Below are 25,996 nucleotides of genomic sequence, written 5' to 3' on the forward strand. Positions count from 1 at the left end.
AGACAGACACTTACCAAAGCGGACTCTGTAACCTTGCGGCTACGGAGCTCCCCTCAGGTTCGGGATTCACAATTTCGGATTCGGGTTTCACAAAAAATCGAGTTCGGGTCGGGTTTGGGGTGTGATTTAAAAAATAGTTTCGAATTCGGGTTGGGTAGAAAAAAACTGTTGGTTTCCAAAGAAAAATTATTGTGAGCAGAAAAGCGTAGATAATAGCAGGCTGTTGCCTTTCCTTATGAGAATTGAAGTTTATAAGCTTATCCATATTACCAATAATAAATTTTATTTATGAGAAAGTCCAGGTCACACCGCTTTGTGGTTTAATTTGAGTTTTTATTTTAATACAAATTGTAAAAATACAGATTTATACAGATTTTCACAAATATGTTATACAAAGGGGCTATTTTCCTTAATTCGAAGTACAAATTTCAGTGAATTATCACCCATATTGACAGTTTTTTAATGTTGCTTCTAAAGTAGCTCGGTAGTGTGGTTTTTACCGATCTTCATCTGATGTGCCCATCACAGCTTATCAAACTGTACTCGAATATCACCAAGAAATCTATACCCACATCCAGGTTGAGCCGTGTGTGTGCTTATGTAAAATTTGCGAATATTGTGAGAGCCATGAACACGGTTAAATATTGGATACTTTTTGTTTTCTTGTTTCCTTCATTAAATATTCCTGAAAGTGAAATCTGCCACAAATAATTAATTCAAAAGTGATGACACTCAACATTTCTTGCGTCTTAATCCCCTTTTCAAATAACCAAGAACGAATACAAACAAATGGCCCCATCCTCCAGGTGTTCTTTATTATCATCATCTTCAACACACTAAGAATGCCGTTGGCCTTCAAACTAGCTTTAAAGTTCAAATGCAACACGGATCAAAATCCCACCACCACCAACGTCGGGCACTCTCTTATATAAATGACGACTTTCTTTCCCGATCCGATAGCGATTTGCATGAATTTTCCATTCCACTAAACTCATCTCACGTCGCTTTGGACAAGCAGTATCGTAAGACGCGCGCTGTTAGCTCAAAGGACTTTGAAGACTCTCAAGTACCTGTTATTCTATGAGTGCTAAACCATTTTAAAATCGTTTTTACATTTACTGTTTGCGAAAAAATAATAACTGCAAATAGCAAAAAACTACAAACTATTCACCAGCGATAGCCAACCAGTTTACAGTTTGTTTGGAACCTGCTTCAAAACGAGTTTCACTGACAACAGGCTAGTCAACACCCACCGACAACACCCACCGATAGAGAGAAAAAATAGAACGGCTCTCCAGGAAACCTACATTCGCTGGCATTCGACCGCTTATCCTATCGAAGACAGGCTGACCCAGGCTACGGTTGTGTTCAGCTCTAGCACTATGCTAATTTGGAACGGCAAGAAACCGTTCCACTGGGTAGAATTTAAATTGACGTCTCTCGTACATGGGACGCGATTCGAATGTTATGCAATAATTTGCACTATTAAAGACTTCTTTCAAAGCTCGCTGCTGTCCACAACACAACCACATGGGAAGGTAATGGTTGCTGGCCGACCTTCAGGGAGCACAACTAGCGCACTCGCTGAGCATTGATCATGACGCCAAAGCCTTCGATTGTCACGTGGGAGTCGATCTATGTAGTCGATCGTGACTTGCGCGTATACCTACCAACTAAAGGCAAGTGGTTCCAAGATCCCGTTAAGCAAACACCAATTGCGATGCGGAGCGAGATCGGTTAATTTGCCAAAGACGGTCGCGAAAACATGGTCATTTGAATGCGTCCAGCGAGACTACTCGGGAACGTTAGGATAATTATTTGAAGTTTCTATTTTGCTGTCGAGTCTCTGATTATCGTCAGTGGTAAAAATAGAGTTATAGGGGAGGGAAAAAAACGGTAAGCTGGACGTACTTCTTTGCCATGCTAGGAGTGATGTAATCGGGGTGGCTTGTTAGTCTTCAGCTGTGTACTTTTTGAAGAAGTGTCAATCGGCAGTTTGTTAAGGCAAAAAAATGTGCTTTATTACTAAGGGGTACTAATGTTCTTTCAATCACTATTCGGGCCGATGAGCTGTTTGCTGACGATTATGTAGTTTCGAAGCGCTTGGACCCATGTTGGGTTACACAAACGCGCCAATCCCCGTATGACAAAAGCACACATCGTACATGTTAATTTCCAAGCCGTTTCTACTTTTTTTCTATCTGATTGAATGGGTCAATCAACATCTCATTGCTCATTATCGACTGGACCGGGTGCTCCGTCAACGAGCGTCGATCAGTGTTACGAGTTTATAATGATAATCATTCATAGAGCCGCAATGTGGCCGAGCGATCATTAAGTTGTTTTACACATTCACCCACGGAATAAATAATCGTGCCGACGAAAATAAGCCCTCGAACGCATTAAAATTGTTGTTTACTGTCTAATTGGTGATCGCATTTAGTTGGGCTACGGTTAATGCAAATTTGTTTCTTCAATTTTTGGTTCGCATGGCATCTTCAAAATTTAGAAAGGATCAGGAACTGTATCTGGGTATGCATTTTTCTTTTTGGCACGATCATGGCGCATTAGTGATCGGGTAATGGCGCAGGCGAAAAACCACTTATAATTGGGTCAATGAGCAACCAGATCACACGTCCATTATTGCACAAAAGCACAATATTTGCACACGAGCGTCTTTGGTTGCGGCTAATTATATGCACAGTGCAGGCGGTTCCAATTTTTTGCTTTTTGTTTTTCAAAATGTTACGTGAAACCGGTCCTCTTTCATTTGCATGCACACACACGCACGTGAATCCGTTCAATCATTTGATTTATTCCCAAACATTTCGATAGCCGTTTGGCTATTAAGAAGCACTACAGAGGAAGTCGTATCGAAAGCATGTAACTCCTCTAAACTTTTCCCCCCTTCAAAGCTACGTCAAACGTGACTTGCAATCCTTCGTAACAACGTATCCACTTCCAGAAGAGGTAGACACTCCTCTTCTCAGCTAAGTTGCGTTTTCTACTCCAAAACGGCGTCAGTTGTATACGGGGGCTCTTTCATATAATCGAAAGAATAAAAAGTCGAAAGTTTAAAAGCTTTCATTCTTAATTTTCTTTCCTGGTGATGATTCGATGGACGGTCGAGAACAGTTGCTCCCTCTTGGACGGAACCGAACAATTATTAATGTTTGGCAAGTTATGAATGGGAAAAGGAAATTATGGAGTGGTTTTACTCGCTTGTAGCGGGGGGGTTTAGCAGCGAAGCAACGATACGAAAATGAGTGTAACATATGGAGTACCGTTTTGGATCTTTTTTTGTTGTTTTGCTGGAGAAAATGCAATCAGAATATTGAACCCGGACGTGTTCTTTCGTATTTGTATTTTTGCAAGAGGTTGAAGATCGGTAATAGCATCGATTTCACGGCGAAAATGCTTTTTAGGAGTAGGTAGGAAATATACCCGAGAGGACAGGAATAAAATTATATAAAAAGTATTTTTTTTCATATATTTGAAGATTTCTCAAAAGCTGCCAAAAGCTTAAGCTTCTTCTAATAACAATTTCTATAAGAAGAAATTTATTCATGTTAATCGGGTTCACATGGAAGGTTTTGAATTAAAAATCTTCGACACAGCTAATTTCATTCAAATTGGTCCTGAAATGAATAAAATGGTTTTACTTTCTTATTATGTACAATAACGACAATAACGATACAAGCCGTCATAATTATAGCTTATTAACAGTCCTGAAGGTTTTAACAAGAAACAAGAACTCTACAAAAAAAACTTTTTTTTCTGATTCTTTGCTGATCGGATGAAATCGATAAAGGAAAGGTAATTGCAAAATATGGGGTATTCCTTTCGACTGGTAGAACTTGTGCCGACTACGAAGTTTGTTTTCTCAATCAACACGAACTAGACAAGTAGTGAAAAACCGTGTTTTCAATGTCAAAAAAAAAAACGATCTTTTTGAATGAACCCCACAGCGATTAATAATTTTTAATCTTTTGTGACACGTTTCTTGCTGTTTGTACTTTTTGTTTTTGCAGTGTCTCTGTTGACAAATGGCCTACTACGTGATATAGTGGTTGTATTCCTCCAGAGTTACTATTCTCCTTTCTTTTTTATCGATCGTATCATCGCCTCAAGCAAGGTATTGGAAGGTATTTCATGCTTTGGGTTGATGAAATTTCCGAATGTTTAGATAAGAGTTTTTCAGTCTTGAGAGAAGTTTTTCTCGAGCCTGTGAGTAAACCCATGCTCAAAGTCCTTTGATATCGAATGGTCTGATTCACCCCTATGGCATCGCGCCAGGTTTCAAGGGCTAACATCTCAACGTATGTGTAAACGAGATAGCATATCACCGCATCTTCTCATACACCTTTATCTGACAGCTGACAGCGGGCACAAATGAGATTGAGTCCAGGATACGAATTCATTGCCATTCACTGTTACTCGGTATAGGGATGTCAATAGATCGGTCTGATTCTAGTAAGGGACCGTCCACATTCCACGTGGACACAAAAATCGTTGTTTTAGACCCCCCCAATGTTATTAACAAATGAAAGTCGATTGTCGTTTCCAAAAGTTTCATGCATATTATCACACTCATAAATAAAAACCAAAAAAAAATATGGCTCCAAACGCGGCCCAAAAAGAATGAAAATAAAATTATCTCGAACCTATCTCCAACTTTTAGAACGGTCAGAAATTTACATGATCAACATTCAGCCAAAATGCCTAAAAACGTAAAACAGTGGAGAGGCCCCAACAAAAATGAATTTCAATATAAATAGAAAACTCAAGGAAAAACTATAGCAAGTTTAAATTAAAATGCATAAGAACTTTAGTACATGTAGCTTAAAACATACGAAAACACTTCTTTCAAATAGAAAAGATGATTAGGGGCAATCCACATACCACGTGGGCAGATATTTGACGATTTAACGGACAACTGCCCATATAAATTCTATAAATTTTGTATGGACCGTGGACATTACACAGACCCCCCCCCCCCTCCCAAGCTGCCCACGTGGTATGTGGATGGCCCCTCACTGAATTTAGTTCAAAATAATTAAAAAACGTCACTAATGTCTGGCAAAAGCCAATAATGACGCTTTGTTCAGACAGAAAAAACAAAAGAAGATTAAAATGTTTTGCAGGTAACGAAGAAACAGAAAAAATGGTTGAAAATTATGTTGAAAAAAGCCTTTAGAAAACGGATGAAGTAAATTAGGTATTCCGAACTAACTTAAAATGCTTAGGAACGCTCCTGAAATGCAAAAAAGACAACTAAACCTAAGAAAACGGACCTAAATTTTGGTTCAAATTAATAAATTAATTCTATGAAGAGGAAAACGTCAAAAAGACAATGATTTTAATTCAGCCAAATAGTTGAAGAATAGAAGCGTTCTGAAAGAAAAGGGCAAAGCAAGAAACGATTCCAAATTTAGCGAAAAGCTTATTCTAAATTGAGCTTTGTTGAAAGTGCCCCAAAGACCTCTTCTAACGAAAGAAAATGATTAAAAAAGAAACATATCTTAGAAGCCAAATTTATCACAAATATAGCAGACAATATCTATAACCAGAACAGCTTCAGTTTTTTTTTTGGTCAATATTTTTTTTGCAGATTTCCATTTTTTTTTTCAAATATCGTGTCCAGCGTATAGACTTTTTTCGGATGGTGATAGAAAAATAACTAAGACAGGTAATTAAGTTTGAAAAATTCCCATGGAAGATAATTATGTTAACCTACTAGCAAAAAATTCTACGATCTTGCGTGCGGCCTTCTGGCAGTTCACCGGAACATGCGTGTAGACGTGTTTTTTAATTCATTATTTGTTTTGGATATCAATTCCTCCTCAGTTTTCGCGACAAAATTGTTGGAGTAGATCTTACGCTTCAGGCTTGCCCAGAAATCCTCGATGGGACGCAACTTGAGGACGTTGGGCTGGTTAACCAGCTTGGGTACCACATCGTTATTCAGCCGCTCCAACTCCTCAAACGATCGCTTCGAATAGTTAGCCAACGCCAGATTCGGCCAAACACCGCGTCTTCAGCCTTATGGTATTTCTTGATGAACGACGCAACTTCCGTGCTTACTTCCTTCTTGGGGGAAGTAAAATATAAAGTGCCCTAGCAGTTGTTGCCATCCAGGGTGAGACAGGTCTCGTCGTCCATTATCACCGCCACGCCATAATTTACCGGAAAAATCGATTTGACCATCTTATTCAGGCGCTGCCGCTGCGGCATTGCCTGTACTGCCATTCTACGCATAGTTGTCCAATGAGTCTATTTTTATGCATATTTTTGTAAAACTTCCAAAAATAACATTGTTTGTTCCGAAAGTCTTGAAAAACCCGAATCTGTTTGTCCCATCGATGATTATCTACACATATTTGTCCCACTAGATTTTTTCTATTCTAATTGATCCCACTAATCACTAGTTCTCATATTTACAACTTGGGAAGTGCTACAGAGCAATAAAAACTTCTCCTTACTACGTTTGGCTACATTACGGGTGTCAGAAATTTGGTACCGAAAATCACTTTGCTTGATTATTTCAATGCTGTACGTTCATATCTTTGTTCGAAATGCCTAAGCCTTGTTTACTGGTTTGTAATCTGAATGCCTATCCTTTTTTGAGCATAAGAAAATAAACGCATGAGATTCATACTAATTGAAAGTTATAAGAACTATCAATTAACTAAACTTTTATCTCGACTATCATCACCTGCTTATAAAGACAACACGATTGGCGTGATCATTTTCGTGAAAGATTAAATAGCCTTGTATCCCCGAAACGATCTTTGTATTGTGAAACATCGAATGCAAGTGGTGGGACTGATATGCGTAGTAATTACCTATTGGAAGGCAAATTTCTTGGCATTATTGTCCCAGTGGGTATTTTTATGGAAAAGAGTGTTAAACCGCAAAACTTTCAACTAGATTTATTGAAAACAGTCAATTGCAAGGTAAAACTACTTAAAAACCCATGACTGCATTTGTCACATTGGGGCAATGCGTAAAAGCATTGTAAAACTATAACATCGTTTTTCTCGTTTGCATGATTCGAAACATGGGACAAATATGCGTAGAACGGCAGTGTAGCTCCGAGACTAGTGAACGGGACTACTGCTTCCTGACATGTATGCCCATGTTCGTCAGGCACTTTTCACTGTTCAGCACCGACTTCCCGGCGCACGCAGCGATGTAGCCACTTTTCCTCGATCTTCCTCTTCAGCATCCTTTGGAGCTTCTTGTCGCTCAGGGTCGTCGGCCGTCCGGAACTGGGCTTTCTTTCAATGCTGTGATTATTGTCCAATAGTGCCAAGATGTTATAGATGCCGGGACGGGCGTATCCGGTGTCCACGAACTGCCGCACGATGTCTTTTTTCGACGCAACGGGGTACCGTTCTTTAAACGCGTTAGAGTTCCACTGATAGAGCTGTCCATTTTTTTTTTGCTGACTCATGGGTCACTATGATTCAGTGCGTGTTAAGGTAAACCAGTGGCGTAGCGTGACCGGGTGACACCCGGGGCGGGAAATTTGGGTGTCACCCCTTCTCCCCCTGGGTGTCACCCCCACCAGGTTGCAGTGAAATCATTTTCGTTCGTTTTCAATTGCACTTAATCTACCCATTTTTTAAAAAATGGTTGGGATTATACACACTCTTTCTTACGCGGGTTTTTTTTTGATACGTATTTTCACGGATTTTTTTTGCAATAGCGCGGATTTTATTTACCCGATTTGAAAGATAAGTAAATCTACTCTAATCTTTTTTTTTTGAGGGCGATACGTATGAAAATTTTCCTCACGGGTGTCACCCCCTAGCGGGTGACACCCGGGGCGGACCGCCCCCCCCCCCGGCCCCCCCCACGCTACGCCAGTGAGGTAAACTAATGAAAATATCGGCAATTTTAGTCAATTTTTGCAATGCAAACATTAATTTAGACTTGCAACTTCGCTTGCGGGCCTTGCGGAGCTTATTGCTAAGTTCAACGTTTCACCAAAGCTTCTACTCGGTGTCGCTGGTGGAAGATCGTTGAAGAGGGACGTGGTCACAAGAGATTTCATCAAGTTTTTCGTAGAATCTATTAGTGATGACATTCACTGATACACCGTTTATAAGCCGATTCCAATCTAGCTGGTTGTTCAAGAAGATGTGACGCTCAAACTATTTACAAGCAATTCTTCTACAAAAGTTACCTTTTGCTCGGTTGATGCATTAGAAGGCAGATATCCGTTGATATCCTCGTCGAAATTCCAATGTAAATCTTGTAAATTGTAATCGCACAGCGTCAGGATGATATCATCTGGACTAGACAGGCCGAATGTAGATTCCAGACACGAACAAAAGGCGACTATTTAGTGTAATCAGTGACAACAGCCTGCTCAAGCATGTCACAATTATGCAACGGAATAAGGGTACACTGATGCTGAGCTATGACTGCTGTGGGTGTACCACATCCTCTGGTTAGATAATTTGAAGACTCATTGTGGCCACATCGGAAGATTTGATAATCTGTGGAAAGCTCGTAATCCCTAATATCCGGTCGAAGTCAGCTTTCTGTTGAAACCACAGCTCGAGAGACGTAAACGAAGATCGTGTATTTTTCTGCGTAAGCCTCTAACTTTCTGATAGTACATAGTAAATACTGAATTTAAAGAAAGTCTTGTTTCGTTATGATGTAGTCGTGGAGTGGATTTGGTATCGCGCTTACGGGTTCAACACGGGATTTGGTGCTAGTCAGAGCCGGATTTACGATTGTGGGGGCCCGGGGCCCAGTTTACAGTGGGGGCCCCAGAATAAAACAAACCCGTTTTTTTTTTATCGTACGAGTTAAAAACACTTATTTGTCATTGGAAAGTTACCGAAAATTTGCTAGAATTTTTTCTTACGAGTTTTTTTTTGCAGAGAACTTATTGATTGAATAATCAACATTCAGCTCCTTCAGAATATTGTACTCTCAACTTAACAATGCTAAGTTTGACAGCCTTTCACTCTTCATAGTCGTACGCAACCTATTTTCAATCAGTTTCATCTTCGATAAAGACCTTTTTCCAGTTGCGTTCGAGATCATTAGGCCCAAATAAATAAATGTATGCAACTGCTCGAAATCCGGAATTTTTTTCTTGATATCTGAAAAATAAAAAGCTACCGCAATTCGAAAAAAATGCGATCCGCAAGCAAAAACTTGCACACAATTTGAGAAAGACTGCGCAAATATAAGGCTACGCTGGCAATAATCTACAGAAACTAGGAAAAAACTACACACTTCTGCAGGTCAATAAAATCTGCACACGGACTCTGAAAATCTGCATTTTGCAACGCAAATCTAGTATCCCTGATTCGGACAGGTAAACTTATTTTCGGAATCAACAGCAATGTATTAAAAAAACTTGTGGATTATTTTCTTTCCTGCTTGATCTCCCATGCGCGCTGGTTCGATTCAAATGGTGTGTTTATGTGTGTCATTCCAAGAGAATCGAAGGTGAAATCTTATGGATATAGTTGTGATATTGGCGCTCGCGAAAAAATAACACTGAAGGAAAGTTTCAGATTGAAATGATCTGTTCAAATTTTCTTACTGTAAATTGAACTTTTGATTGAATCTCATTTTTGATAGAGAAAAGAACTTTTTCTCGTTTCGTGGGGGCCCCAAAAATATGGGGGCCCGGGGCCAGGGCCCCCTGGGCCCCCCCTTAAATCCGGCTCTGGTGCTAGTCGTTGGATGTACAGTGGTTGCTATAAACATTGGGCCATCACGGACATCACGGTTCAACTGATAGAACTGTCATTTTTTTCCTGCTGACTCATTGGCTTACTATGATTGATGCGGCATGGATAGTTTCGTCGCGCGTGGAGGTAAATCCATGAAAAATCGACAAACAGTCACAAATCATTTCTTTTTCGTAAAGATACATTTTTAGAGTCATAAATCATCGAATTAATAAATTTATCTATTCCATACCATTCAAAAATTTTGTTGTTGTTTATTAACGGCTGCTTCAAAAAGTGATGGTCACTGACTTTAAAAATGATGGCTTCGTTTTGCAAAATTCATTACACTTCATACTACCGCGGAATCACGTCACTATGCTTGTCCGAAGATGTTCGAAGTCATCGTCCATGAAGCGTTGTTTGTTTGTAGCTCCCAATATATATTCGTGGATCAACATGTTTTCTTTCCCAAACCATCTGTAGCAACAAATTTTACTCAATTCATCTCATTTCATTTGAGTCGTCCGGAAGACGAAGAAAAAACAGATACTGTTTACACAGACCTGAAAGCTGTGAAATCTCTGCGTGAATATTGGTTCGGAAGAGTCGGACCAATATCTCCAGCGTTCTACAAGGGCAACATAGGTCCCTTATTTTTCACACTTTTCATAAACGCAGTCGGCACTTTACTGCCACTTTGGTGTCACTTACTTTTCACAGATGATGTGGAAAAATTCGCGATAGTCGAAGCCTTATCCGACTATCAATAACTACAACATTCGATCTACGAGTTTGAGGCACGATGCACGAAGAAGTTATGAACAGCTCCAACGTTCTACTGGTTACATACGAGATATGAGATTCATTTTCCTTCATTCGCATGTCATAAGGAATGAAATCTTTTTGCGTCTTGTAAAACTGGGAAAATGACGTAACTTATAAAAAGGTGGGCGCAGTGTGGCGTGTTCTGCTGAAACTCCCGAAACTCGTTCTTCGTACCACATATTGAAACGTTAAGGCAGAATTACGTAATCTCCCAGTCACAGCCGCAGTATGCAACACTTACAACATAAATCTCAGATAAACATAGCAAAAAGAAAGCTAGCTTGTGATTGGTTTGCTAATTATTATACCAAATTTTTGGGGAAAACTTATTTGGCACACGAACGCGAAAGATCCAACAGTACCAATTAACGAATCGTGTAAGAACATAAAGAAACGTGACAAGAAATTTGACGAAAACGACGAAAGTCTAGAAATAATTGATTTATTTCCATGCATAGACTTCAGCAAGGTACCTAGTCGTATGGGTACGCTGCTTTTCAAACTGAAAAAAAATTCAAATTGGGCGTGAACTTTTGAAATACATGATTCGACTCTTATTCGACAAATATTTAAACAATAGGGATTGAATAAAATCAAATGAAAAACTGGAATTTTCAACAATGTGACGTCCATTAGCAAAGTCTTTAATATAGGCTTGAAACGCTCGGTTATGAGAATAAAATCATATGTATTACCTATGTAGCTTTCAGAAACATTAGAATTAACAAAAAGATGATTATATGGAAAATAACTGGCTTTCATGCTCTAGTTTTCCTTAAAGTTTACTTCTTGATAGAAAAGGTGAGGTTCGCTGTAAATTTGATTTGTTTAGAAAAGAAACATAATTAGGCTCTTCGAACCTCACATCAATACTTCTTTTCAAATGCGATTCAATCACGGATGGAAGATAATTCAAATCCTTATTTCACCTTCATCGCCGTTAGCGCTTCGTAAAACAATGCACGCCCGATTCGAATCGTTTTTACGCTAACGGTAGAAAAGCGGGAAACTAATCACTAAAAAAAAACAAATGAAAATAACAGCTAAACCTCGCCATTGAGCTTGAACAATCGCTCGCAGCAGCACTCATTCAATTACCTTTCGTTCGGTAAACAACAAATTAATGGATCAGATGGAATTTAGTTTGTACGTTTTTTTTGTGCGTACTTTTCATCTACATTCACTCGCTTTTGGCAACAACGCTGCAAGAATGTTCTTTCATTGGCCCTCCGCATGGTCACCCCAACCGTGAGCTAATACCCTTCTACGTTCCATTCAGAGAGTCTAATTCAGAGTCAAAATTCAAGGGCTCGCAGCGCAACCCCGAATTAAGTACGCTACCCACAAAATTAACGCCGTAATTGTATGACATGCATGCATGAGGTGACATTAATTTTAATTTTACTCTACTACTCACCGGCAGGGTAGCTTTAACGCAGCATCCAACTCGGGGCACGGACGCCAGGCATGCACGTAGGCGGTTATTGCTGCAACCGTGGCCAGGAATGGTAGCAGCCATCTAGCGGACATTATGCTGAAACTGCGCTCCGTGATCCGATGCACCTATTTCGGGGCCAGGACGAGAAAAAAAAATCGTGTTCAATTGTCAGTCAGTCAGTCAGCCAGTCGATCGATCGATTGAACGAGCAGTTTCAAGGTTTCCGCACCGAGTGAGAGTCCAACACCACACCGAGCACCAACACGGGCGATCAATGGCGCGCAACTAATTAGAGTAATCTACCGAAAAACTATTAAACTATCTCCTTCACCGGTAGATCGCGCTACGAGGGGGAATTGCAAATTACCGCGGCACCACTTTCCACTAAGGCAACGATATTTTGTTTCTGTATTCTTCGCTGGCAGACTGACTGCTAGTGCAAGCACGCGAAAAAGTTCGATTTTTTCGGTTTTTTCGGTCCGTTGGTACTTCCTGTAATTACACGATTATCGAAATCACACATTCACAAATCGTTTTTTTTTCGCATCTCATGTGAAGACTATAGGTAAGAAAAGCTTCCAACCAAATCGTTCGACTGTTGGCATCAATCACACACACGCAGATGTTGCTTCCCCAATGTGGCGGCGTTTTAAAGCATATCATAAGACAGGAGAAGATCGGTTATGAAACCACTTGACTTTTTTCATCACCACAAGGTTGGTCACTTCAATTCGGCCACCCGTTTATCCGTTTATTTGGTTATCAGATTTGTTGCCTCTCAGCCGAACACATTGCTTAACCAACACTGCGTGTGTCGTCCCACATTTGAATCCTCTGCCAACCGACGACGCATCGATTTGTTAGGAATGCGACTTCATAACCGACTCTAGTGGGGACGTTTCGCAATTTTTTCACACGCGTATCTTCTATCCGATTTTTTCTTCTTCTTCCACTTCTTCATTTGGACGCGGAGGATCTTCCCTCGAACAGCTTGATTTGATCACTTTGTAGAGGAAAAAATCTTTCTGCAGAAAAAAAAATAACAACTCGCTTGTGACCGTCTAATGAAGATGCATGAAGCTGTTCGTAGGCACAAGTACGTACTTTTTGCTGCTGTAACAAAATTCTATATGATGCTTTAAAATTGAAGGACAACCTGAAGAATCCAGCGTGGTCTATCTGTGAAGAAGCAGCGCAGTGTGGAACAAAAGGCTATTAAAGTCGAACTAAAACCTACACTGCAATCGGTGCCATGCTAAAGACAACCCAGTAAGACTACGCGACATGTCACTGGCGTTGATCGCGGAGGACGAGTGTACCTTCGGGGCATCCTACTTTTCACAATCCTCGAAGATGCCACCAAAGCAACACTTTCGGTTGCGTAAGTAAGACGGGTTATATGCGAGTCGTGGCATTCCATTATTTTATAGGTGTGTCGCTTGTATTGCAGTAATAATTGGTGAAACCGCAAAGGGATAATTCATGGTCGCTGCTTTTCGGGGAACCAGTTTACCCACAACGCAAGTAATTTTCCGGTTAAAGCATGAGACCTCTGAATGTATAAAAGGTCGGTTGAAGTTTCCGCTGATTTTCAATCATCGCTTTTTCATCAATTTGTAAAAATAAATAATATTTTGTGCTCAAATGAATGGACTTATAAGGCGTCAAAAGCATTAATTGTATCTCAAATTAAAATCAAAACACTTCATAAAAACTCAATGAGACCGTTATGCTCCCATTTTTTGCGTCATGGCGAATTTTTATTAGAGTTTTTCGCGCTGAGTCGCGTTATCGCGCGGAAAGAAAACTTTGAAAAATATGCTAGTACAAATGAAGTTCTTTTGTGATAAAAAAAAGTTTTGAAAAACATTTTGAAAAAATAATAAATTGTGCTGAAGTAAAATCAGAAATCGAGAAACAATTTTCATGTGGTGAAAATTTTCGATTACCAGAAGAAAGCATGAAAGTGGGTACATGTATCAGGTGTAAGTGAGAAATAAATGAATTTACTCTCTTTAAGGTAGAATGTAGCATTTCAGGCCTACGAAACAGTAAGCAAAACACAAAATATGCTTCTCCTCCTAAACTTAGTCTAAGCGGTAAACAATGTCGCTCTCCAGCCAAAACACTTTCTCGATTGCGCCAAAATCGGTTTTCATTTCACATTCCACAAAACACCTTTTTTTTGCACTTGGTGATGTAATTGGCGATTGATTTGATCTGCTTTCGTTCAGCGTTTACTGGCCGTAGGCAAAATAAGCGAAGGAGATCCTAACAATACCAACCCTTTCCCCCCTTCTACACAGGCCCCATTGCGTGTTTGTTTGCCAGAAGATCACTTGCCAGCCCCAGTCCAGCCCAGCATCATTGGTGTGTGAACGAGCAAAAGTATATTTTTTTATGATCGCGCGGCAGATTCACCGCCACCGTCGGAGTAAATTTTCATTGTAAAACATGTTTTCGACTATCATCATCAGTCAGTACTCCATAAACCTCGGCTCTGCCTTGCCACCACCCGCATCTCACAAGCGCATTGTTTTTAGATGCGCTTCTGTGCAGGGTTCCTCGCCTTGTCTAGTGAGCACAAGTCTTCTTCGCACGCGGACTGTTTATGTTGCTGCTGCTGTTGCAGTTATGCATCGCTCGCACTCGATTCCTCGGAGCACACATTTGCACACCACTACCATTTCGGAGTGGTGCCCATTCGGGGGCCCACGATTGTCGTTTTCTGTCCGTGTGCCGTTCCTCCCATTAGGCCCACGAGATGCTTGCGCAGTTGTTGCTGTTTCTCTTCTTGCCGCTACAACAACCAGTTTATTATACCACTTTCCAATTTTCATGCATAGCTTAGCTCCGGCAACACATCTTATTTGTTTTTTGAGGTCAGCACCAATACCCATTGGGTTTGCGCACGTTGCCGCTCTTCTCCTGTCTGGGCACTGGCAAACTGAGAGCTTCGTCGCGAGTGTGGAGAGACAATAGGAGAAATGATTCGAATCTGCCGAATTTGCCGAATAAAGCGATGCTAATTGCTTTCTTTACAAATGTTGTTTTTCGATTTTTCCTCCCCGGCGTTTCATTTCTACCATTCTGCAGTGAAAATCTAGGCTCTATTGGCTGCTATTACTAACCCTAACGGGAATCGTTCAGTCATGGCAAAAATCGGTGGCAACTGAACTTGCTTGTCTATTCCCAGATTCGGATCAAGTACAGCATGACGCGCGACGGTGCACAAGACAAGAGAGGAAATGTGATAGAAAATTTGGCCAACAGTTTTATGTTGTTTTTTTTTTCGTTGCAACCACGAGTGATTGCGTTTCCGTCCGGGAGTGATGACTTTCCAACTAACGAACATTTCGCCAATAAAAGGAACTGGTAACGGCGAAACTGGTTAGCCTGTCGAATCGATTCGAGTGTGAATTACAGATATCGGGTTTGCAGAAAAAAAATAACACGCTGCAATGTTTTTTCCCTGTTTGCTGGATATTTGAGTAGTAAACATTTTGAGGTTAGTATCACGAGTGAGAGATGTTAATTACAAGAAGATGGCATTCACACAGATTGTGATACGGCATGAATACTATTGAGTGTTATTCATTTAATGAGATCTTTTATGACCCTTACAGTTGATCGCGTTTTTCGTGAAAAAATTAAAATGGTCTAGATTAACAATATTCAATGAAAAAATAATCATCTCATCATTTAAATCACTCCTTTGATAATCATCCTCACAAAGAACCTCCAATATTCATCTACCTGTTTATGTTTTTCTTGAGGGAATGTAGCCCCGCGATGTAGTGGTAGTTTATCAAGGTTACCGGTGTTACACGTAATCAAACCACTGCAGTGCTGTTGATTTTAACATTCCTTGATTGTTACACAGCAGAAACAATACCTTTCAATACCTTATGTACTTTGATTGGAAATTAGCACTAATCGAAAAGATACTACCGTTCTATATCAAATTTCGAACACTTAAGCTATGATGTAACTTCTTGCACTAAAAAATCAACGACAAATAAACTTTCTCATCGATCTTAAAGGTTTAGCATGTTGGTTATTTTATTGTTATCACAATTAAGTGCTTTTTTATAAATTTGAATACGTTTTGTACATGAAAACAAGAAGAATTTAGAAATTGGCTTTGATTCAAATTTCGAACACTTCAACGTAATCGCTAAGACATAGATAGGCAAACCGTCTGAATATTAACTGTCACTTTTTTCAACGCCTGCTGATTCCCCGGAATTGGCCCTACATTAAAGAGTTATTCATCGCTGGGTGAAGGACATTCCAAAGAATCATTCTTTTTGTTACACTAGCTATATAATTCGATTTTTATTGTAAAGTGTTCGAAGATTGAATCAAAACGGTATTAGTTATTTGTAGGAATAATAAAATTATCTTAAACTGTGGAAGGTAGCACACCTTCGAGTATTTCACACGAAGGACCTGCCAAAAGTCTTAAGATTCATAGGGCACTTCTAGGACAGTGTGAACACCACAGACGAGATAATCCTCCGTCTTCTCCAGAACCAGAACGCCGGCTTCTCCACACGTGCATGGCGAGTTTGTCATTGTAACGTCGAAAGTCTTCAAACACAGGCGCGAAAGGAACTGTTGCAAAAGCCGATAAGTTCAGAGACTCCCTCAGGTCGTGTACTGCTACCACTTGCACGTCAATCTAGCTATAGCGGAAAAAGTTCCGCTGAAAAATCGAAAGAGAAGTCGCATAACCGTCTGCGCTTCTAGTGTTCTTTGCCGAAGGTTCACCAAAGATCAGCTATCCGTCACGCTGATCCAAGAACTATGGGTCTACGACACCAGGATCCCTGGCTTAGCCAACCCTAACGGTAAGTTGATCTATTGCAGCCAACAGTCAAATCCAAGGGCTGTAATTCTGTTTAAAAGAATTATTAAATCCCATCACAGAGTTCATCCAACGGAATTTGGTTGTCTCTCCTTACTTTCTGGAAAACGTGTACGACCTGCCGCCATCATCGAGGTGAGTACATGCTTGGATATCTTACTTCTAACAACGTTAATGTAGGCAATGTAGGAAACAAACCAACTTTCAGTAATGCTATTAGAGGTCTTACATCTCACTCTATGTAGCGCCTCAATGACGGAAAGGGTCAAAAACTGATATGTCGCTGATGAGCCCAGTTGATCAGACCATTGACATATCAGATTTGACATCAAGACTACTCCTCTTAGAGGAGAACACTTCGGGAATCCAAAAACACCAACTGGAACTCTTTTAAGAAACATTTGGGACGTTTCATACATGCTTAACCTATGTAACAAGTCGTCTCTTTTGAACTTTATGACTATACGGCAACATCCATTAGTTTGTCGATGATCCGCCTCCTCCCGTGTAACAAATTGTAACACAGAACATACGCCACATGAAGTAGTAATGGCGATTACGTTGTGTGGATTTCGTGATCAAATATTGCTATTTTTCATACTTTTTTCGGCGTTCATGATCGCATTTGGTATGTTTTATGGTTAAATCGCACAAACAGGAAGTTCTAATAAGATTCGAACCCACAATCATCCATCTGTCTTAGCGGACTCTGTAATCTTGCGGCTACGCATCTCCCTTACAACTAATAAATCTTGCACCGAAAATAGCTCTCCTTCGAAAGACTTCAGATTTTCTAGAGCACTCAAACCTTCGTAATTCGTAAGAAATATAAAAATATACAAAAGATTCTACCTGATCTCTTAATTAATACGTGTATATAGAAAAACCTGATGCACAACAGTTACTAAGTTATCTTTCCACATCTGTAAATATCTTGAGAATTTAAGTTTTAATTATCGATTTCAGTAGGATCGTAGCGCTAGCCCTGAAATTGTCCTCTACACTAAAACAGTTGGCTACGAAGACTGTGTATTTAAACAGAAGGTCGAGTTCCAATACAAACGAAACACAAATTTCTGCTTGCCTCGGGAACTAATCCAGCAAATGTAACCAAAATAAGAATGTTGAGGTTTTTGGGGGTAAAAAATGTTAGACTCTTCCAACTCTTTCAGGAGGAGGGGTTCATAAAAATATCTGCATAACTCGAGTACTAATCAAGCAAATGGATCCTAAATTAGTACTAGGTGATTTTTGAGAGCCAGATATATTTCTATGGTTGTTCGATATCCCTCCTCCCTTGAAGGGAGGGTTTATATACGAATAAAACACAAATTTTCGCATAATTCGAGAACTAATCAAGCAAGTGGAACCAGTTATGACATGCTGAAATTGTTGAGGGCAAAAATGTTTTTATGGTGGTTCGACACCTCCCCCTTCCCCAAAAAGAGAGCTTCCATGCAAATGAAACACAATTTTTTGCGTAACTCAAGAACTGATCAAGTAAATGAAGCCAAATTTGGCACGTGAAAGTTCTGGAGGCAAAATTTTTTTCATGGCAGTTCAACATTATAGACACTATATATATCGTCAGATGAATTCAATACTGGCACAACTCAAAATTCATAGTTTCGAGAAAAGCGCGTATGAAAATTGGCGTCAAAAATTTCTTTTTTCATTTTCGGGAAAAATCCCAATTTTAAGACTTCCCATTTTTATTGAAATTGTTTGGGGCTATCAGGTGCATGTAATGAGCAAGTTATAAGAATTGTAATCTCATTTTGCTGTCTTTTTAGAGATATTGTAAATTTGTGCAATAAAGGCACATCTACTTATATTTCTGGAACAATAGAGTATTTTAGGGGTATGCATATTATTTTTTTTTTTTTGATAAGAAATTTCAAAAGAAATACATATTCTTCTAATTTCGAGAAAAAATCGATTTCGAATTTTCACAACTGTAAGTGGTTTTAAGACATACCCTACCGCCAAGAAATCATGACACAGAGAGGCCAGGTCATTTTTCAAATATCTTCACACTCCACAAAACAATGTCTTTATACATAGGAAATCTGTAAACACGGTCCCCGTTGAAAGTTTACAAAACTTCCAGTGACACATTAAATCGAGTGCGGTCAATCAACCGACTATTAGGCTTCCACTTATTCACACGCGCTCAAATGTTTTCAATATTAAGACATGTCTTCACATCTGGCATCCCTGTCATGACACGTAAACCAGGGTTATATTTTCCACAAGCCAGCAGCGGAAATGTCACTTTGCTTACTATCAGGGTTAATAATGTCACTCTGTGCACTACTTGCCAGTTAGTGAAAATTCAAAACAAATATAATTTTTCAATTTTAAAATCAAAGAAAACTCCTAGAGATCTAAGACAAATTACGTAATGCCTACTGAAAGGTCGGTTATCGATTAGTACAAGAAAAAGCAGGTATTTTTTCAAATTAAAACCCCCTATTGTGAATTCTGAAACGGGTCTTTGTGAGATGAAACTTTATAGTATTTGGCATCGTTTGCCATCAATAACTCAAAACTGCAAAATTTTGAGTTGTGCCAGTATTGAATTCAACTGACGATATAGACCTGCGTTGTGATTGGCAGCAGCACTGAGTAGGATTGGGCGATCTTCAGGGAAAGATCGATCTTTAGGATCGATTCAACCTAGAGGTCCTATGATCGATTCATCTGAAAAATCGAAGCCACAGAATCGATCTCTATTGAATCGATTTTTAAAGCACTTTTTGTGTCGCTGTGAAATTTACCGAACCAAGCACCATTTTTTTAAATTAACTTTGGTATTAACACCAGTGCACGTGAGAAAGAATAATCTATTATTTATGAAGAGTCCAAGTCACTTAAATAGTCGCCTCTCGTCACTGACGAAATGAGCAAAATGTTATATTAGAGAATATGAGTGGAACTTGGCTTGTGACAGCTGAGTCAAACAGTCCAAAATCCAGCCGACTCACCATCTGCAATATAAAAATTGGTCAGGCGACTCGTCACTCGCCCCGTTTTCTGTAATAAGCCCCTATAACAAAAAATCCCTAAACGCGATTACTCGAAATAATGTTTTTGGAGCTTGGTTCGACTGTTGTATTATGGGCAGGAATGGAATGGACTATATGGAGGCATGATGATGTTATAACCGCACGCAACCATTCAAAAGCCGATAAGATAACATTAGCCGGAAACGATACACGATACCTGACCTGACCAGAAACGGTACACGGTAGCTTGAGCTTGAGCTTGAACGAACCAGGACTATGTTATCTCTGTCAAATCTCATATATTTGCTGCGTACCCAACATCTCAACGGTCTGCGGTTCGCCTGACAGATACGAGAAAAGTCCAGCGAAAATTCCATTTAACTTGAAATGGTTGCCGGAAGAACTCTTCACTCTCACATTAGAAATGGATAGCATGATGCCATCTCCTTGGAACAACCGCACATGACCAGAAACGGTACACGATACCTGACAATTACTCAAATTCGCATCTAGAAAAAGTTCTGCACGCTGAAAAATAAATAAAATTTTCATAAGATCGAAAAAATCGGATCGAAAAAAAGCGATCTTTTCGATGTATTCAGGCTGAAAAATCGATCAAATAAATCGAGAATCGGGGTTGAAATGATCGATTTTCTGTAGATCGATTCGAGATCGACCAATCCTAGCAGCAGCACTGACATCGCTGGTTTTTTATATTCTTGATATTTGTTTGATACAAATTTTTCATTATGTCCATTTTGGCTCGCACGATTCAGTCCACAGGTCTATATATATTGTGTCTATATTCAACATCCCTCCCCCTTCTAGGAGGGCGGGGTCACATATAAATGAAACACAAATTTCCGCACAACTCACGGTGCATAACATTATGGTTCGACACCCTTCCCTGTTCCCCTCGCTGGAACCAAATTCGGTATGTGTAGATTTCTGGGAGCAAGAAATGTTTCTATGATGGTTTGAGACTCTTTCATACTCTGGAAGAGGGAGGGGGAAGCGGGGGAACTGCCGCGTTATGCGTAGAAATGTGTTTTTATCAAATGTGGCCCTTTATTAGCCCCTAAAATACTCCCAATAAGGGTACAGTTCCCCTGCATGAGTGGTAAAATATTCGCGGGGTGTGAGGCTGTAAATTGGAACAGGGTGGCAAAAACCTGGAAAATCAGGGAATGTCAGGGTACCCATTTTTCTACCAGGAAAATTAGAGAATATCAGGGAAAACTGCAAAATATTCAAAGAATTTTTTTAACCGAAACGTGATTCTTTTTCGAACGACTTTTCATCACAAAAACTGATTTTTGTAGCATAAAGGGTAAGTCAGTACCTCCACCGTTCGGTTTTATACCCGATTGAATACATTTTTCACTGAGATTTCAGAGTTGCGTTCATCCACGTTGCACTTTTTTGTGCCAAGGCTTAAAAATATCAGGGAAATTAATGAATTAAGTTAATGAGAAAATCAGGGAATTTGAATTTGAAAACTTTTTTGCCACCCTGTGATAGTTTTGATGATTTATGATTTATTAATTTTCACGATAATGAAACGAAAAATGTACTCAACCGTTCGAAATCAAATGTGATTCAAATTCCGAACACCCTCATATTCCTTGAATTTTCGGGATAAGGCATGAGTCACTATAACTATGTTTTGATTTATCTTATCACCAACTTATTTATATCCAAAAATCACAAGTAATAAAAACAAGCGACTCAAAATTGAAATAACAGCACGCTTTAAGAGAGAGAGTGTCAAAACGTCTAAATACCAGAGTAGGCAGTGTGACTTTGCACTCGTATCCGAGTTTTTTTTAAAACTTGCTTGCACATTCATTTTCGGTTTGCACGTAAACCCTACTAACAGTGCATTACACTTGAGTTAGATTTGAGTTTGAATCCTGCATAACAACAATTGCGTAAAAATCGAATTGCGATGAAATTCGCGCCGCGTCTGCTGCAACAGTTTGTTGCATTGTCCTTCGAAAGCATAAATTCGATCTAAAAACAAAACTCATCGCGTCACATCATCGCCTGCATCGTTGGATACATCGTGCACTGCATGCATTGGACGCATTTAAACTCAATCGATCAGAGTGTGCGGTGCAAAAAAACTCAAACTATCGAGAGGAAGCAGATTCAAGTTGGATTCAAATCTGGAAAAGTGTTACTCAGTTCAACTTTGCACTGCTAAATACTAACTGCTACTTCTTTCAACGCCTACTAATTCTCTGCAAGTGGCCCTACAGTGTAAGCTTCACATTACAGAGTAAAGGACGTAAACGAAACAGTATACCTGTACCAATCATTGTTTTCTTTTTTTTTTTGGTTTTTATTCTAAAGTGTTTGAAGTTTGAATAAAAACGGTTCTAGAGCAAATAATTGTCATACATTTAGCATTCAAGGCAGATATTTCTGTAGAAGTGTTTCTGTTGTTCAGTTATTGTTCCAGAATAAGACAGCTTACACTCGATCGTGGTCAAGGCATAGGCCATGAATATTGTGGATATTGTTGTGTTGAAATATCCTATGTAACCAAATCGTTTGACGTCTCGGAAAAGCGAAAAATAGCCGTTTCAAACCAGCGTAATATCGTAACACAGCCTAAAGCAAGCGTTCAATTTTACAGGTAATACCAGGGATGAATGTTCGCTTTTTCTAAACCGTATTTGCAACTGAAAGTTCTGCATTATTTTAGAAAAGAAATTGCAGGACAGTTGACTAAAATGTAAACATTTGAAATACTGCCACCAGCCAGTAAACATAGAATCAGTTTCTGTTTGTTCTTCAGTAACACGAAATATATAGTCGGAATGTACAGTAAGAAGCATCTAAAGTTCGAATAGGTACAAGTCAGAAATGCTGCATGTTTTATTTCCTTTGGCTGCTCTTCAATTTTTCGATTTCATTCATGGCTTAAAATAGCCATTCAGACTCGATGGTTGGCTGTAAAATTAAATACTTGAATTTTTACCATTTTTTCACGCTTCTGATAAATTTTTAAGCTTTTCTAAAGACTTTTAAGTTTTCTCGCTTATACTTAGGAGAGTCAAGACCTTACTAAGCAATTTGCGTATTAAAAACTATAAATTAATTAAGTTACAATGAGTTTTAATTGCTTCGTGATATTTTGTGAAGACTTGTGTCTAGTTTAAATCTCATCTATTGCTAATATCTTGTTTTAAAATTAATTTGTAGTAAAATTTTATTGGTGAAGTAAAATGGCAGCAAATGGAAATAAGTATCCGTTCGATCTTATTTGGTACATACAACTTTTAAACTTGTACTAGAAAACCAACATTACGAAATGCAACGCAACTAGTAACGGATTTATCGGCAGGTTTTTTTCAAGTTTGTCATGATCAACCCAGCAGTGGTCAAACTATTTCCTTCCCCCCTTTAATCATGGTACATGATAATTATCATACATACATGCTACAGTGTCAGCTAATCATACCACTGTCTATCAGCTGCCACTGAGCTTGATCTAATTCACACGAATCTGCACCAACAGTCAGCCACACAAACATGCGACATGCAGTCATACGCGGTTCTTACATAAAACATCAAGTCGGAATGTAAAAAAAAAAACAAGTTATATTGACGAGAACCTATCACAGTAAAGAAGAAAAAAAAATACTAGTCAGAATTCCACATTAAATCATTTCAAGAAATCATATTCTTGGTGCCCATTTCCACTGCACCGATGCATGTCGTGTCCACACGCATAACATAGCATAACACAACATAATACCAGCGCGATCATTCGCTCTTCAGGCTCAGGTGATCATAGTTTCCCGCGCGGTAGTGTTGGTGGCCAGCCATAAGCAACATGATTACTATGTCCTCTGGAATGCAGCCTCGTTGCCTCCGCCTTGATCCCGGAGATCAACAAGTAAGACAGCTAGCGAACACAAGCGAGAGACAGAGAGGGAGAGAGAGATCCATCCGCATAACGAAGAAGTCGACCGAGAAAGAAGAAATCACACGTACACGTACTCGCGTCTTTTTTTTTCGTTACTGCATTCGAGGCACTGCTTTTTCAGTCGCAGATCAACAATCTGGTTTTGGGTATATTCGATCGCTTACACTAGATTAGACCGCACAGCAGGGATCACTCAACTTAATCGCACCTGATCGCGTATGATCGAGTCCACTGTTCGAAATCCGTCCACCAACTCCTTTCGGACCTGCCACTAGCGAGATTCGAAAATTCCTTTAAACCCGTTATATAGTCGAATAGGAGGTAAAAAAAAACTAACTATTTTCTTGCTCGTTCCAACTCTTGCCTCCAAATCCCCTCAGGTTAATAGCACCGAGTCTGGGACCCGTTTTTATATTATTGTTATTCACTCTGCTCTTCCGTTTCTTTCACTCACTTGTCGCGATGTGTGTTTGTGACCACAAACAACGGCACTAGACCGCGGATTAGCTGTAGGACTGTATCTGCTGTAGGACCAACTGGAAAAAACGACTTGTCGAGCGCGCAGCGAGATTCGGACTGACTGGATCTGTGGACTTTACGCGATGGGTACCGTAGCCGTCCATAGTAGGCGCAGGGACCCCACGACGTACGTAAAGCATACCAACAAGAGAGCTAAACGAGACGAAATGAGAGAAACGTAAACCAAACATGATCAACATGAGAAAAGATCAGGGGCGTAGAGCTCACGTGTTGACGTTCACGCTCAGGTGTTCAATACAGGTGAACAAAGATGCTCATCTTAACCCGCTGCGCCGCGGAGAGGTTTGTCAGATTAGAACAGAACCGGAATGGGAACTCATCCTCGTACGGTTTGGTTTTAGTTTGGATTTAGGAAGATGCGATTAATTTCACAGGATATCCAACTTGGAATGTGAGGCCATTTGCTCGCTTCCACTGCCTACAGGCACAGTTGGAGTGATTGATCGATGAATGATGCGTGAAATACAAATTGCCGCTGCTGCTGCTGGAAAGGATTCCGTGACTGCAATTGTAAAGTATTTTCAGCTCCATTGCGGGTTTCGATTTCGGGCTAAAATTGCGCGACGAGCAAATGCACAAATAAAACTAAAACAAAACAAAAATGGAAAGTTGGAGATTGCGAAACGCATAAGAACCGGCAGTGGTGCGGCGGGCAACGATGTCGTGCTGATGGCTGTGGTAGAAAGAAAAAATAACCATATTGCAAATCACTGTTTGTCGAAGTGTGTTGAAAAGGATTTCCTAAGTTGATTGGAAGATTAGCATTTTGCTTTTGAAGGCCCCTAGCAGCCTTCACTTCACGTATAGCATGAAACTTCTGCTAGAATTGTCTTTTTCCCAAAAAAGGGCTGCATTGCATTGGCAAGCAGGGCCTGCATTTCATCTATTCTAATGCTATTAACAGTGAGAATTTATCGCAGTAAGCAATGGAGATTCGACAGGTGATTCTAGGGCTTGTCTTTTTTGTTGTCGTTACCAGGTTTTCTTTACACTGGTCGACAAAAGCGAAAACAAGAGTGCCCTTAAAAGATTAATAGCTTTCAAACCTTTCCTATGAATTTTGGTGTCCGTAGTAAATGCAGAAGTATGTCAAAAGATCGAAGAGTAATTGCTCGCCGGGTTCGTCGCTTGTAAGTTAACTCTATTTTGTTTTTTTGAAAGATGCTTGATCTCTTCTCAAAAGACCTATGGTAAATATTCCTCGAAACGCTTGGGACGCGTTCTCTCACTTACAGACGGCATATCAGGTAGCATATTTTTCATCGGGATTTGCTTTCCGATGTCAACCGATGATTCCTCGGCACCAACTTTCTTATCCCTGTTTTCCTTTGCTTGGCTAGGTCACATGAACATGGAGTACATGTAGATGTTTTCTTGTAAAGCCTCATTCCAATCCGATCCCTTGGACGTACTGATTCTCAACATCTCTAGCCGAGATTAGTTTTGTAGTTCTGCCTCGCCATTCGCACTCGGCCAATAAGGGGTGTTGTGGGTCAGCTTAATGTCCCGATCGACGAAAAAATTCTAAGGTGCAGGTTAGAAAAATTCGTTGCGTTATCGAAAGTTAGGATGAGAGAGTTTCTCAGTCTGGTGAACGCAGTCTGCAGTTCGCATTTTTTACAGTAAATCCTCCGAAAAGCCCTTGAACGGTGCGTCACTTTTGATTTCTTT

At 39.8% G+C, this 25,996-nt stretch overlaps 1 protein-coding gene across 5 annotated transcripts in view; it reads right to left on the minus strand.

Annotated features, from left to right (window-relative positions):
- The window catches only part of LOC129718604 (protein artichoke), a 59,442-nt gene extending 35,066 nt beyond the window's left edge, over positions 1-24,376 (minus strand). Inside the window, exons 1-2 of one of the 5 annotated variants that reach the window (XM_055669531.1) lie at positions 24,240-24,376; positions 11,950-12,095 (exon numbers count right to left, since the gene is read on the minus strand). In XM_055669531.1, the coding sequence (XP_055525506.1) occupies positions 11,950-12,062 (113 nt within the window). In that variant the 5' untranslated portion in view covers positions 12,063-12,095; positions 24,240-24,376. Of the gene's footprint in view, positions 1-11,949; positions 12,096-12,199; positions 12,394-23,949; positions 24,102-24,122 lie in introns of those variants that run through there. The other 4 variants (XM_055669530.1, XM_055669534.1, XM_055669532.1 and 1 more) reach the window with 4 other exon arrangements.
- Positions 24,377-25,996: the final 1,620 nt, after the last annotated feature.

This window comes from Wyeomyia smithii, chromosome 1, assembly GCF_029784165.1.
Source record: "Wyeomyia smithii strain HCP4-BCI-WySm-NY-G18 chromosome 1, ASM2978416v1, whole genome shotgun sequence".
Classification (NCBI taxonomy): domain Eukaryota; kingdom Metazoa; phylum Arthropoda; class Insecta; order Diptera; family Culicidae; genus Wyeomyia; species Wyeomyia smithii.